At 46.0% G+C, this 12,218-nt stretch overlaps 1 protein-coding gene and 1 non-coding gene across 4 annotated transcripts; one reads left to right on the forward strand and one right to left on the reverse strand.

Annotated features, from left to right (window-relative positions):
- The first annotated feature begins 4,326 nt into the window (after window positions 1–4,326).
- Window positions 4,327–12,182, forward strand: TBPL2 (TATA-box binding protein like 2). 3 transcript variants are annotated; one of them, XM_052696656.1, is made up of 8 exons: window positions 4,615–4,662; window positions 5,204–5,266; window positions 7,573–7,979; window positions 8,448–8,535; window positions 9,107–9,198; window positions 10,022–10,189; window positions 10,946–11,040; window positions 11,953–12,182. In XM_052696656.1, exons 3-8 carry the CDS (start codon window positions 7,609–7,611, stop codon window positions 12,030–12,032), a joined length of 894 nt encoding a protein of 297 aa, XP_052552616.1. In that variant the 5' UTR covers window positions 4,615–4,662; window positions 5,204–5,266; window positions 7,573–7,608; the 3' UTR covers window positions 12,033–12,182. The 3 variants fall into 3 exon arrangements, with proteins under 3 accessions (XP_052552615.1, XP_052552614.1, XP_052552616.1); XM_052696655.1 differs by lacking the exon at window positions 5,204–5,266 and having other exon boundaries at window positions 4,327–4,662; window positions 10,982–11,040; XM_052696654.1 differs by lacking the exon at window positions 5,204–5,266 and having other exon boundaries at window positions 4,328–4,662.
- TRNAG-UCC (transfer RNA glycine (anticodon UCC)) lies at window positions 4,695–4,766 on the reverse strand. The gene has a single exon. It is a non-coding gene; the product is annotated as a tRNA-Gly (tRNA).
- Window positions 12,183–12,218: the final 36 nt, after the last annotated feature.

Consider the following 12,218-nt stretch of genomic DNA (forward strand, 5'->3'; position numbering starts at 1 on the left):
TTTGGGGTCTGAGGCACCAGGCTTCAGACCATCCCCAGCACATGCCCATCTGGGTTCCTAATATTCCCAGAAACATTACTGAGCCCTGTCAAATGTTCTGAGCACAGACAGATATCAGCAGAGCTGCTCTTGTATTACTGGCTTGGGCAAACGCTCACTGAAGGCAGCCCAAAGCAATTAAAGCATTTAATTATTTCTGTCAAGCCACAGATAAGAGGACTGAAGAAAAAGGAAAAAAAGAGGAGGGCCACAAAAATGATCCCAGGGATGGAACACCTCCCTACGAGGACAGGCTGAGAGCTGAGGCTGAGCAGCCTGGCGGAGGGAAGGCACTGGGGAGACATGAGAGCGGCCTTTGGGTTTCTGTAGGGGGCTGTAAGAAAGGGGACGGACTCTTAGAGGGCTCTGCTGGGATAGGATAATGGGAAATGGTTTCAAAATGAAGAGGGGAGATTTAGACTGGGTATAAGGAAAAGGTTTCTTACAATAAAGGTAATGAGGCAGTGGAGCAGGTTGCCCAAAGAGGTGGTGGGTGCTCTGCTTCCAGAGATATTCAAGGTCAGGCTGGATAGGGCTCTGGCAGAGGAGTTGATCAGGGTGGTCTTTAAAGATTTCTTCCAACTCAAATGATTCTATGATCAAAGATCGCAAGTGAGAAAGAGCAGGATCCAAATGGGAGTGAGGCTGCACTGTGCATGATTCCAGCTGGGCTCCTGTTTGCTTGGAACAGCAATGGAGATGCAATGCTCTGCAGAGCCACACGTGCATGGCTTCATTACAGCTGAGCTAACAATGGTGCTGGGCAGCCTGCAGCAGAAGGGGCAGAGCGACAGAAACACGTCTATGTTAACAGCTAATTATGAGCATTGAGGCCCAAAAAGGTCGGAGGGAGGGTCAGAGTGTCTGCTAACATCTGGCAGTGGTTTGGGGAAGTCTGGTTCCTCCCGAGGTCCTTGTTGACTCAAGCATGCTGATTTGCTTGCTGCTAATAGGAGGAAGTGGTAACCAGGACTGACTAATCACTGAGCTGCACGCCCCGAGGACTCCTTCCATGTCAGCCACTGCATCTTGCTGAGCTGCCAGACAGCACTGTTCTATGGGGATTTCAGCAACCCATCAGCACTCTTTGTAGTGTTTGCATACAGCGAAGGCATTGCAGGTTGTGCTCTAATTCCTGCAGAACTTGCACCAAAGATGCCACGGGTCCCAGCCCCAATTGCTCAAGTCTTCAGTGCTGCTGTGATCCCTGCAAACTAAATTCATAGAGCTCTGTTAGCATCTGCTACATGCACACCTCTGCTTTTCTGTGCAAACACGCACCACTGCTGTTACTATATTATTTCTCCAGACAGGGCTTAAAGGATCAGTATTTAATTGGAGGAGTAAGTTCAGGGTTTGAGATATGATGCTTGCATTAGAGCCATTTGTCACAAAACTTGGAGGGAAGCATCAGCAGTCAGATGATCCATTGCACGCTCACCTCATTTAAATGCAATTCAATCTACACAGAGCATTTGGCACAATATTTAGGGAGATGACTTAACAAAAGTCATTTCTGCAACCAGGTGTCTGATATATCCATGCGTGAGCTGCCCAAGAAAGCCTGTAGCCATTAATTGCTAGGTAGCAATTAAGGTGTCAGCCAATGTTTAAGGCTCCCATTTGCCTTTTCTAGCCATTTTCAAGGCAGCATAGAAAATAAAAATAGAGCAAAGTGCTTTCTTTTCCTCCACTCTGCAGTCCAAGTGTGAACCGTTCAGAGCGCTGCTGGGCAGGGAGAAGTGGATTTCTATGCAAACAACATACAGAAAGCCTTCGTTTAATCACTTGCTTTAGGCAAATAGGACAATGAAGTGCAGCTAACTGTATGGTTTTAAAGTCACCATTCAGTCCCTCAGCTGAGACAGATGGCTTTTTCTGATGTCGCTTCCTCTGGCATTCAGTGGAGGGTTTGGCAATCCTTTCCGGGTTCGGTTCTCAGCAACTCTCTGACATGGGAGTAGGCAGGGCTTTCATTGCAGACAATGTTCTGCAGAAGGCAGAAGAATGGCTCTTTTCCAGCCAGTTCACCCCTCTTCCCTTTGGCAGACGGGGATTTCTTCCCTGGGCCCAGAAGCCAACGCATACCCAGCACTGACCTCATGTCAGTCCCTACCAGGGATATGGGAGATGTGCAGAAATGCTGAAAGCAAACCTGTGCTTGCAGAGAGCCCAATCCCCTGCCACTGGCATTGGCAGGGAGTAAGGGATATAAGTAAAAAGTTCTTTATGATAAGGGCAGTGAGGCACTGGCACAGGTTGCCTGGAGGGGTGATGGATGCCTCGTCCTGGAGACATTCAAGATCAGGCAGGATGGGCCTCTGAGCACCAGATGAAGATGTAGGTGTTCCTGTTCACTGTGGGGGATTTGGACTAGATGGCCTTGAAGGGCCCCTTCCACCCCAAACAACTCCATGATTCTATGAAGGAGAGAACCTCAGGCTGCCTGGGACAAGGCAGAGGCCTCACCACTGGGCTGACGCAGGGCTGGACAGACAGCACTGGGTGATACTTTACACTGGTGATACTTTACAGCCATCCTTCCCATCATCCAGTGATCCCATAAAATTAAACCAGGCTCTGCCCCAACTTCTAGGCCTTGTGACTGCACTCCTGTAAGAGGGTCACTCCCAGCTGACACAGAGCAAGCCACTAAATGTCAAATCCAGTGGATCTGATTCTGTTCCTCTTTACACCGTCACAGCCCAGTGATGACACACTTTAATTACTCACAATTAAATGTCAAATTACTCACCATTACTCATGGTGCTTTCTCTCCTTCCCTGAAATAAATGTAACATCTACTCTCCCCTTCACAACAAGCCTGGTCCTGCTGCTGGTACCAACATAGAGAGCAGTGGGGCAATTGGAAGATATTGCAGTGGGACATAACTTGCACTTAATAAATGGCTTTTCTTGGAAGGTGCTCTTGCTCTCAGCTGCTTTTTTATCTTCCTCAGAAGCACGGCTTTGATGGTGCAGGCAGTGAGGGCACCAGCAGATACAAGCTGCACCTGAGACACTCTGCTCCTCATAGACAATTACAGCTACAGAAACTTAGCAGAAAGCTCAGGTGAGCAGAAAGCAGAATGCTGTCAGCCATGGGGTTTCATTCCCAAAGTGGTTCCTGAAAAAGATAAGATAAAGCCCAACCAGATTAACTACCTTCAGAGCAAGCAGCAAGACATTTAAGGGGTGCTAGAATAGGTGGCCAATGAGAGCATTAATGAATAGAACAGGTAGAGCCTCCTTACTGACTTGCCCCATGCCCCTTCCAGCTTTTTGGAAATCTCCTGTGAATAGTACCACCCCAGAACCAGATCGTGGCATCCAGATAATGCTGTGTGCAATGGAAACATTTAAGAGACAAATACATTGCTGGGAGTAGCAGCTCTGCAGGGCTATCTTCTTGATCCAAGGAGGAATTGGGCTGATTTTGGGTGGTGCTGTGTGGAGCCAGGAGTTGGATTCTATGTTCCTTATGGGCAGCCCCTTCCCATTTGGGATATTCTATGACCATACAAAGAACGATACTGAATTGCTCTTCAAAAAATGAACCCCACTCATCTCCAAGGGCTTCTGCTTGACACTGCTGGCGTTAGCAAAGCATCACGGCATTAGACTGATGAGAGGATTAGTAGCACAGCTGTGTTAGCACCAGAGGAACACCACAGCCACCACAACGCTCCCAGTTCCCAGTCTGAGCACAACTACAGCATTCATGGGCAGGGAGAGCAACACAGTCCTGCAGTGCTATCTGCAACCACCAGGGAGCCGTTAGGGGACACTGCAGTTTTAGCCATCGTGAACTGGTGCAAGCCAGCTTTACCGTCCCCTGTAGTCCAAGTGCAACTTCAGAGTCCCCTCCTTGCTCTGTCTCCTGTGTAAAGCACACAAACTCACTTGAGGCTCAATTTCACAGAATCATGGAAGTTGGGGTGAGAGGAATTTGGCACCTGCAAACCATCAGGGAAAGACGAGTCCCAAAAATGCCATAGAACCAGCTCAGCAGGCTGCACCAAGGAGACGAGGATGCTCATCAGTCACATACACTCTACTCTGTAGCTATAGGATGCAAACCTCATCTTTCACTGCCTTGGGGCAGTGAGAAGAACCTGACAGCACCACCTAAAGCCCTTCTACGTGGGCTGAGGTTGCCCTGATAGTGAGGTGCTGCAAGACCAGCTGTACCCTATTACACCTGATGAAGCAGGTGGGCGAAGCTAAAGGCCTGCTGTACTTGCTCACTAAAAAGCCACAGCAAAAGGTGAGGCTTTATGTTTGCATGCTCTCCCTTCTCAGCTCTGGCTCCTTGCTCATCCACAACCCTATGAAAAGGCTTAGGCTGTGCTTGTATCCTGATGGGAAGCACCAGGCAGAACCCCAATTTCTCCAGCACATCCCCAAGGTGAAAATTATCTACCAGCCTGCTTGCAAAGAGTAAAAACAATGCTGGAGGTCACAATTCCCCTTGCTGTTCACCACCAGCTGTGCCTCTATGAGCTGCACCTGCTCCAGTGCTGCCCCGTGCTATAAAACTGTGGTTGGGGGGTAGCAACAGTTTTTGCACGCATGGAGGACGTCTCTCCGCTGGAGCAATACCTGGAGCACTGCGGCACGCAGGTACCTATGGGGGGGAGAAAAAAGATACAACTTGCGTTGGCCGGGAATCGAACCCGGGTCAACTGCTTGGAAGGCAGCTATGCTCACCACTATACCACCAACGCTGTGCTGATTGGGCTTTTCTGCATGTGTTCAAATTGCAGAGCAGCAATTCCTGCTTTCCTTTTTCCCCTGGGTTTTTTCATGCTTCTTACTTTCTACATTATTTATTTGTATGGGGGAAATGGAGGGTTCCTTCGGCCAAGAGCGACTGGGAGCACAGAGGAGCCTATGCCCTTCTTGCATGAGATTGCTCTCATCTCCTGTGGAATAGACATTGCTACACTCTAGCCTATGTGCAAGGAGGCTCAATCTCCTCATGCTGGCTGGTAAATGTGTGTAAAAATCTTTTCCTTTCTGTTTAAAATGGCTCTCCTGGCTCCAGGTGGCTTCCTGCTGTTGCAGTTACTGCAGCAATAACAGAGTACAGGGCTGTACTTCTAGCTCTGTGTGTTCACAGCTCCCATAGTTACACGTTTTTCTCCTTTTTCACCATTTTCAGGTTAGAAACTAAGCTTTACCCACACTGCTTAAATTCCAAGACCTCCTGGTAGCAGTCAGCAATGTATGTAGCCCCATAAGGTGTATAACATGGGGAGGTAGAACTTGGATTTTACAGATAAAATGGAATTTTCTATTTCAAACCTGTTGAGATACTTGATAGTAGCAGTTATTTAGGATGCTATTAAAAAAAAAAAGCCAGGTCTGATGCTAAAAGCAGCTGGATTTGATTTACACATACCTGGGCTGCACAAACTACTGCAGCAGAAGTAAAAGGGCTCTTTTCCCCTCACACTGCCTCAAATGTGATGATCTCACACAGGATCAGTGTGGAGTTTCCTTTCTGGAGCTGCTAGGAAATGTCCAAAGCTATGCAGCTGATGGGGCCTTCAGTGAAGTTAATTAACCTGGAGTCTATAGCAATAACCCTTGGCAGCCAGCCCAAGGCAAACGTGGTTTTGTGCCCCTTCCACAGCCTCTGAGCATCTGTCTAACATGAAGACCATCTTCCCCAGCATTTAACCCTATAAAGACTTTTCCTAAAACAGTTGCAGGGAAGATTGGCTTTCTTTTTCTGTCCACCTTAGCAGTTTATTTTGTTCCTTTTATATTATATATTTTCCAGCTCACGCTTCCAATCCCCTTGACTGCACATCCACTAGCTTGTTTCTTTAAGCTATGCCTTCAACTGTTTGCTATTCATCTGTGGTGTTTTTTTTTTTTACCTTTCTTTCTCATATTCTCTGATACCCTTTGCTATGTGTGAATAGTCCTGTATGCTTGCAGTGACAAGGCTTTTATTTGAACCATCTTCTGCTTGTTACGACTTACATGCATTGTGACTTTCTCAGACAAGTCCTATGGAGCTGAGTTTTATTCTGTAGTCAATTCCTTTAGAGCTGCTGCTTGATCTGTTGGAGGTCTTGCAGAGACATTCCTTCTATTGTTCCTAGGAGAAAAATATATTAAAATGCATATTCCATAATACGTTGTCATTTCTAAGTAATTGCTTACTGCTCTAAAACGCTTGTATTTGACTTGGGTGCCTTATGATGTGCATCAGTGAATTCTGAGTGCTCTTGGGTCCTGTGCTGCAAAGGGGGGCTGGGGTTTCCTCCAGCTGCATTCTGCCCTGATGATCTCACCTGGGGCTCTGCATCTAGAAGCCGGTTCTAGGGCTGCTTTTGAACCCACTTCAGAGCTAGACCTCCCTGTATCTATTTACACTAAGAGCCCTCTGTGATGATTGCTCACTCACTGAGAGTTTCACAAGCTGTGAATGTTTTCTCCAGGCAGGCATCCTGCAGAGTAACTGGGCGCAGAGCACACAACTGCTAAGTGAGCTGCTGAGCACAGAGCAGCATTGGCTCAGAGCTGAACACATCAATCTGGAAACCCTTTTCCCTGCAGAGCTTGGGCAGTCACTGCCAACTGAAGGGGCTCCGCCTTGTATGCAGTTTCCTGTTCTGATTTGTGCTTGGGTTTTCAAGCCCTTTAGGCTCTCAGTGCTTGAATTGCCTAAATGAACACAAAACCCTTTGTACAGACAGCCCAAGCTGCCACCTGCTGTGGCAGGTGAAGTCACCTTTTTGAAAGAAGCTTTCCTCTGACTTCAGGCTTGTGGCCCCAATGAAGGAGGGAATAAATTCTTCCCTGAACTCTTGCCTTCTCAATGACGCGATGCCTTTTAAATACTTCTAATTCCTTTTTTAAACGACGCTGATAAAGGAGCGCATTAGTATGCAAGCATTTGCCTGCAGATACGTGGTGTGCTGTAATCACTTGATCTGGGGAAGGATGCTGGCTTTGGCTGCGTCTCGCTTGAATTAGTCTGGTAACCTCCAGCAGCTGAATGCTTAATTTGCTCACGGGTCCGTGAACTGCTGCCCTCTATTGCACAAATCCAACACAGCGCTGACGCTGTCCCTTGGTAGGAAAAGGGGGAGAGCTGCAGAGTGAGAGCAAAAGACAGAAAGTGCTCGTGGTCCTCCCTGGAAAAACTCGGGAGCAATTCTGTGAGCCACGTGCAGAACTGAGGTATGGCAAAGGCCCGGTGTCACCACTGTTCCTCCAATCACTGCTAAAGGTAATCAGTATTTCTCAATTTGAGGCAACAGCAAAGTGCTCTGGACTGCCTTTGGGGTGTAGTGGGGAAATGTGCACCTCCACCAGGAAAAGTTATTTAGGTTCTATAAGCTAACAGCCAAGCAAATGATGGTTTCATACCCTAAGGCTCTTCCTTGCTATAATACTTGAGGGGAAAATGATGGAAAGCTCCTAGCTGAATAGAGAGAGAACCTAAGGTAGTCTCCCAGTTGAAGTCAGTGTTTTAATACAACATCCATATTGATGTTTTTTTCTCCATTCAAGGATGACCTCTCTGCCAGTCCCCAGCTGTTTAATCCTATGAGCCCCTATGATGTGGACCTTCCAATTCAAGTAGCTGAAGATGCATCATTTGGTTCTCAGTTTAATCAGCCCAAAGAGCTTCCTGCAGACTTCTCCTCCGTGGACCTCAGCTTTCTTCCAGACATTACCCAAGATAACAAAGAACAAAATCCATCTGAAGATGGTCATGAAATGCAAGGAGGGCTCAACGGATCAGTGCCGAGAAATGAGGACAGAGGGATCTTCGTGGAGGAAAGCAGCCCGTTGTACCCAGGTGCAACGCAGCCAAGCCCAGGAGAACCTGGTGTGTGTCCTCCCCTGACACCAATGACTCCTATGACCCCAGTGACACCTGCATCAGAGAGCTCTGGCATAGTTCCTCAGTTACAGTAAGTTGATGTTGCATGTGTAGCATGAGAAGAGCAGCACCATCCTCACAGTACCACCATCGCTGACCCAGCTCTGTTAAAGGCTGGAGAGTAGCTCACACCTGTAAAGACAAATGTACTCTTTCCTTAGGAGAGCTCTAGGAAGTCTGTAAGCACTCAGCAGTGGTGCAATTCGAAGCTGTAAATTACTTCAGTGATTTAGTTACTGGAAGACAAATAAATGTAGCACATTGGGACTAATAATTTTGTATCTGGTTATGTTTCCTCTTCTGAGAAATTAATTTTGGTATTGAATGGCTACAGTTTGGCAAAAATAGCTTAGTGCTGAAGTGGGAAAGAGGTGGGCAGTAAATTAAATGTTGGCAACTGTTAACAGGGCTGTGACTCCACATTAGCTACTAATAATTGTGGGGTTTTGCTCTGTAACAGCTTCTTTCTGCAATGTGACAAATCTTTCTCATTCTTCAGGAATATTGTGTCAACTGTAAATTTGGCTTGTAAACTAGATCTGAAGAACATAGCTCTGCATGCCAGAAATGCAGAGTATAACCCAAAGGTAAATCCTGAGGGCTGAGCTTTATTCCTATTCCCTTCTCTCAGTGCTGCTGGACTCCAATATACAGATGCACCCTGAACTTCATCCCTTTTCTAACAGCAATGTCTTGACCTACAGCCCTTGCTGGGGAAAAGAAAGATATGTCCAAAAGCTAAAAGAAAGGGAATTACTTGGGTCAGAGTGGTATTGTGCATCTCTATGCTGTAGAAATGGACTGGGAATAAGTGGGGTTCATGTAGGTGACTCCAGGCTCAATAAAATTTAGGTTTAGTTGTTCTAAATGCCCAAGTCATGGGTGGAGGGAAAGTATAATAATTTCAGGGCGGTCAGTAAATCCTTTTGCAAAGTAACTGCATGCAGTGCTGAGCTCTGTGGTAGTGGGAATTCTTTGAAAGAATGAACAGACGTGGTACGAGAAGGGGTAGATGTGGCACTGAGGGACACGGCTTAGTGGGCACGGTGGGGTGGGCTGGGGTTGGACTTGGTGATCTTAGTGGTCTTTTCCAACCTTTGTGGTTCTGGTTCTATGATTCCTTCAGCTTGACTCTGAGGTTTGCCTTTGAATTTCTAGAGGTTTGCTGCTGTGATCATGAGGATCAGGGAACCACGAACGACGGCCCTTATCTTTAGCTCGGGAAAAATGGTTTGCACAGGAGCAAAAAGGTACTTGTTTCTTTTGCCTCCTCAAAGGTCTTTCAGCTGTACCTGTGCTTCCTCAGCTCAGCCTTGTTTGAATTACCTAGCAAAGGGTTTGCTATCAACTGCAAGAAAAATGAAGCACTAGTCCTGAAAACGTTTTCTTTGTGGCAGGAGTTCTGTAATTACTGACCTGTGTGCTTCTGCCCCTGGATATAGAATAGCTGAGTAGGTATTAGCAGAAAAGCTGCTAAGATGCCCAGGAGTTGTTAAGGGGTTATTTGCATTTCTCACTGACTTTAAAGTAAGTTGAGATGTAACTTGTGTCTGTCAAGTTTCTTTGGTGTCATCTCACTAGATGACACGTATGCCTGCAGTGAAAATGGGGGCTGGAGAAAAGCAAAGATGATTTCTGTACTCTGAAGGCCCTGCTCTCAAATTCAGCAGCTGCCTCAATATGTTATTCTTCTTTAAGACTCTAAACTGCCTGTGAGATGATGCATTGACTTATGGCTCAGGAAACCTCTTCTCCAACCCCCACCTAGCTGGATGGCCACACTGATATCTGTGGTCTCCCTCCTGGATCAGCCCTAATTGAAGGGATGAGATAATGCTGCGAGGCATTACTTAAACAGTGGAAACCCTTGGTGATGTAATGTGCTCATATAAACCACAGGAAAACGAGCACCACAGCACGCTATTCTTTATAGCTCACTGAAGTGCTTCTGGGGATAAGAGCTTACTATTTCGAGCAGCAGCAGAGTAGCATGGTGGTGGCTCTACGTGGAATTCCAGCTTCAGAGCAGACGAAAGCCCACAAGGCTGCTTCCCCCTTCTGCTCTTCCCTCAGTGAAGAGCAATCACGGCTCGCAGCAAGGAAATATGCGCGTGTGGTGCAGAAGCTGGGGTTCCCTGCCAAGTTTCTGGACTTCAAGATCCAGAACATGGTGGGGAGCTGTGATGTGAGGTTCCCCATCCGACTGGAAGGGCTGGTTCTCACCCACCAGCAGTTCAGCAGGTATGTGGGAGAGTGGGTTATGGCCCCATGGAGCTTGGAACGTTCTTTGTAAGCTGTAAAGAGGCTCAAATTCTGGAGCCTGGCAATTTAACGTAATAATTAACTGAGTGCTGAATATCGAGCGTATCTTTGGCTCACCAGAACTGGTTCAGCAGGAGAGAAGTGGCTGTAAATTCCACGTACGGATAGCAAGGCATGCTTGCTGCACTAACTCCTGTTCTGAGCAGGGCTCGGGCCAAAGTGACCCTTGGCTTAATTACAGCAGTGACACAGTTGCAGTAAAGCCTACAGCAGTATGATAGCAATGAACCCATCTTGAACTTCCTTCCCTGTGCTGTTTGCTGCTTTCTCCTTGTAGGATGTCTAAGAGCAGCTAATGACCAACATTTTGTGTCTCCTATTATTGCCAAGTCTGATGCTAAAGCTCAAAGGGAGACTGCAGACCATGTACAAAAGGAAAAAAAATAACCTTGATTAAATAATTCAGGTTTAATTGAGGCAACTCTTAAGCTATTTGAACCTATGGAAAATGGGATTCAAAAGTCTCTAACAGTAAGCACAGGGCACTCCTACCAGCTCTGCTGGGGTTTACTATGTTTCTGTTCAAGATATTTAGACTGTGACCTGTCTTTTTCTGGGTAGCTAGCTATAATCTGAGGGTTTAGCTTCCTGCTAGTACAGTCATAGAGCATTTCATCATGCAACATTGAAACAGCACTTGCATTTCACTAATTTTACCTGCTTGTTTTCAAACAGCTATGAACCTGAACTATTTCCTGGCCTTATTTATAGGATGGTGAAGCCGAGGATAGTGTTGCTCATCTTTGTGTCTGGAAAAGTTGTTCTGACTGGTAAGTGGTCTCGTATTATCTGTAACTGAGAGCTACTACATCTTCTGAGGAAGTGTTTAAATTGAGCATGCCGATGTCATATCTTGCTGCAGTAAAGCCACTTAGCAGTCTTTTTGATGCCTACTGCTGCTTATCTGTGTTTTCTGCAGATAACAATGTTGGTATTGTTGCACTAGAACCTCATGTTGCTTTGTGTAGTGTCTCAAATTTCCATGTCATTAAACTCGAGTATCTTTATTCAAAGCATAATGCCTCATCGCTGCAAGGAATCCCACCAGGAGCCTGATGTGCCAGTACTGCTCACAGTTGCTTAAATATGAGTATCACAAGCAGCAATTGAGAATTGGACAGGAAGTAAACTTCTTGAAACACTTCACTGGCAATGTGTACTTAGGATTATTAGAGGAAAGGGTGGAGAAGTAAGAGCCTGTTCCAGATGGTTTGGCAAACTGGTGACCTAACACAGTGTAAAGAATACAAAACATCTTGGAATTGGAGGAGTGGAGCTCTTTAACTGTGGATGAATTTCCACTATGGGGAGAAATCTCTCCATTTCTTTTTCCACCTTGCTTCTTATCAAGAGGCAGAGCTGTTATGGTTAAGCAGATAAAACCATGATTCTTCGCAGCTGCATTACTTCAAAGCTAATGCATGACACTTTCAGGAAGAACCTTAAGCCTCAGCTTAACCAAAACTAGTCCAGTCTTAGAGCAAGCTAGAGATTGTTGTTTGTGAGGTAGCAGAATTAACAGGGTGGAAATTCTTCCTCCAGTTTTATCAATGTTATCTTAAATTTGCTTTTAAACTCTTGTTTCTTCATGGTGTGCAATCTCATCGTTAGGTTTGAAGTGCACTCAGTTGCTCTCAATACTGTTTCTTACCTTCTTTTTTTCCCCTCAAATGTCTTTACAGGAGCAAAAGAACGTTCTGAAATCTATGAGGCGTTTGAGAACATCTATCCCATTCTTAGAGGTTTCAAGAAAACATCTTAAAGCAGCCTGTAAAGTAGATAAAAATAACGTATGGGTTTGTATTGCTAAGCATGGAAGAGAAGCCAAGGCTATTCCTGGACCCAAATGTATAGATGTGGAGGATGAAAGTGATGTTATTGTGAATGCCATAAATGCTGATCCCTTCCTACAGTTTGTGAAATGTTTTTTGCTTGCAGATTTGCTGTC

This window comes from Tympanuchus pallidicinctus, unplaced genomic scaffold (assembly GCF_026119805.1).
Source record: "Tympanuchus pallidicinctus isolate F22 unplaced genomic scaffold, pur_lepc_1.0 scaffold3, whole genome shotgun sequence".
In the NCBI taxonomy this organism is placed as follows: Eukaryota; Metazoa; Chordata; class Aves; order Galliformes; family Phasianidae; genus Tympanuchus; species Tympanuchus pallidicinctus.

Coding starts and splice junctions, on each gene's coding strand:
- TBPL2 (XM_052696654.1), top strand. CDS start 4,612: ATGGAGGACGTCTCTCCGCTGGAGCAATACCTGGAGCACTGCGGCACG. Junction 7,980..8,447: donor GGCATAGTTCCTCAGTTACA/GTAAGTTGATGT, acceptor CTCATTCTTCAG/GAATATTGTGTCAACTGTAA. Junction 9,199..10,021: donor GTTTGCACAGGAGCAAAAAG/GTACTTGTTTCT, acceptor CTCTTCCCTCAG/TGAAGAGCAATCACGGCTCG.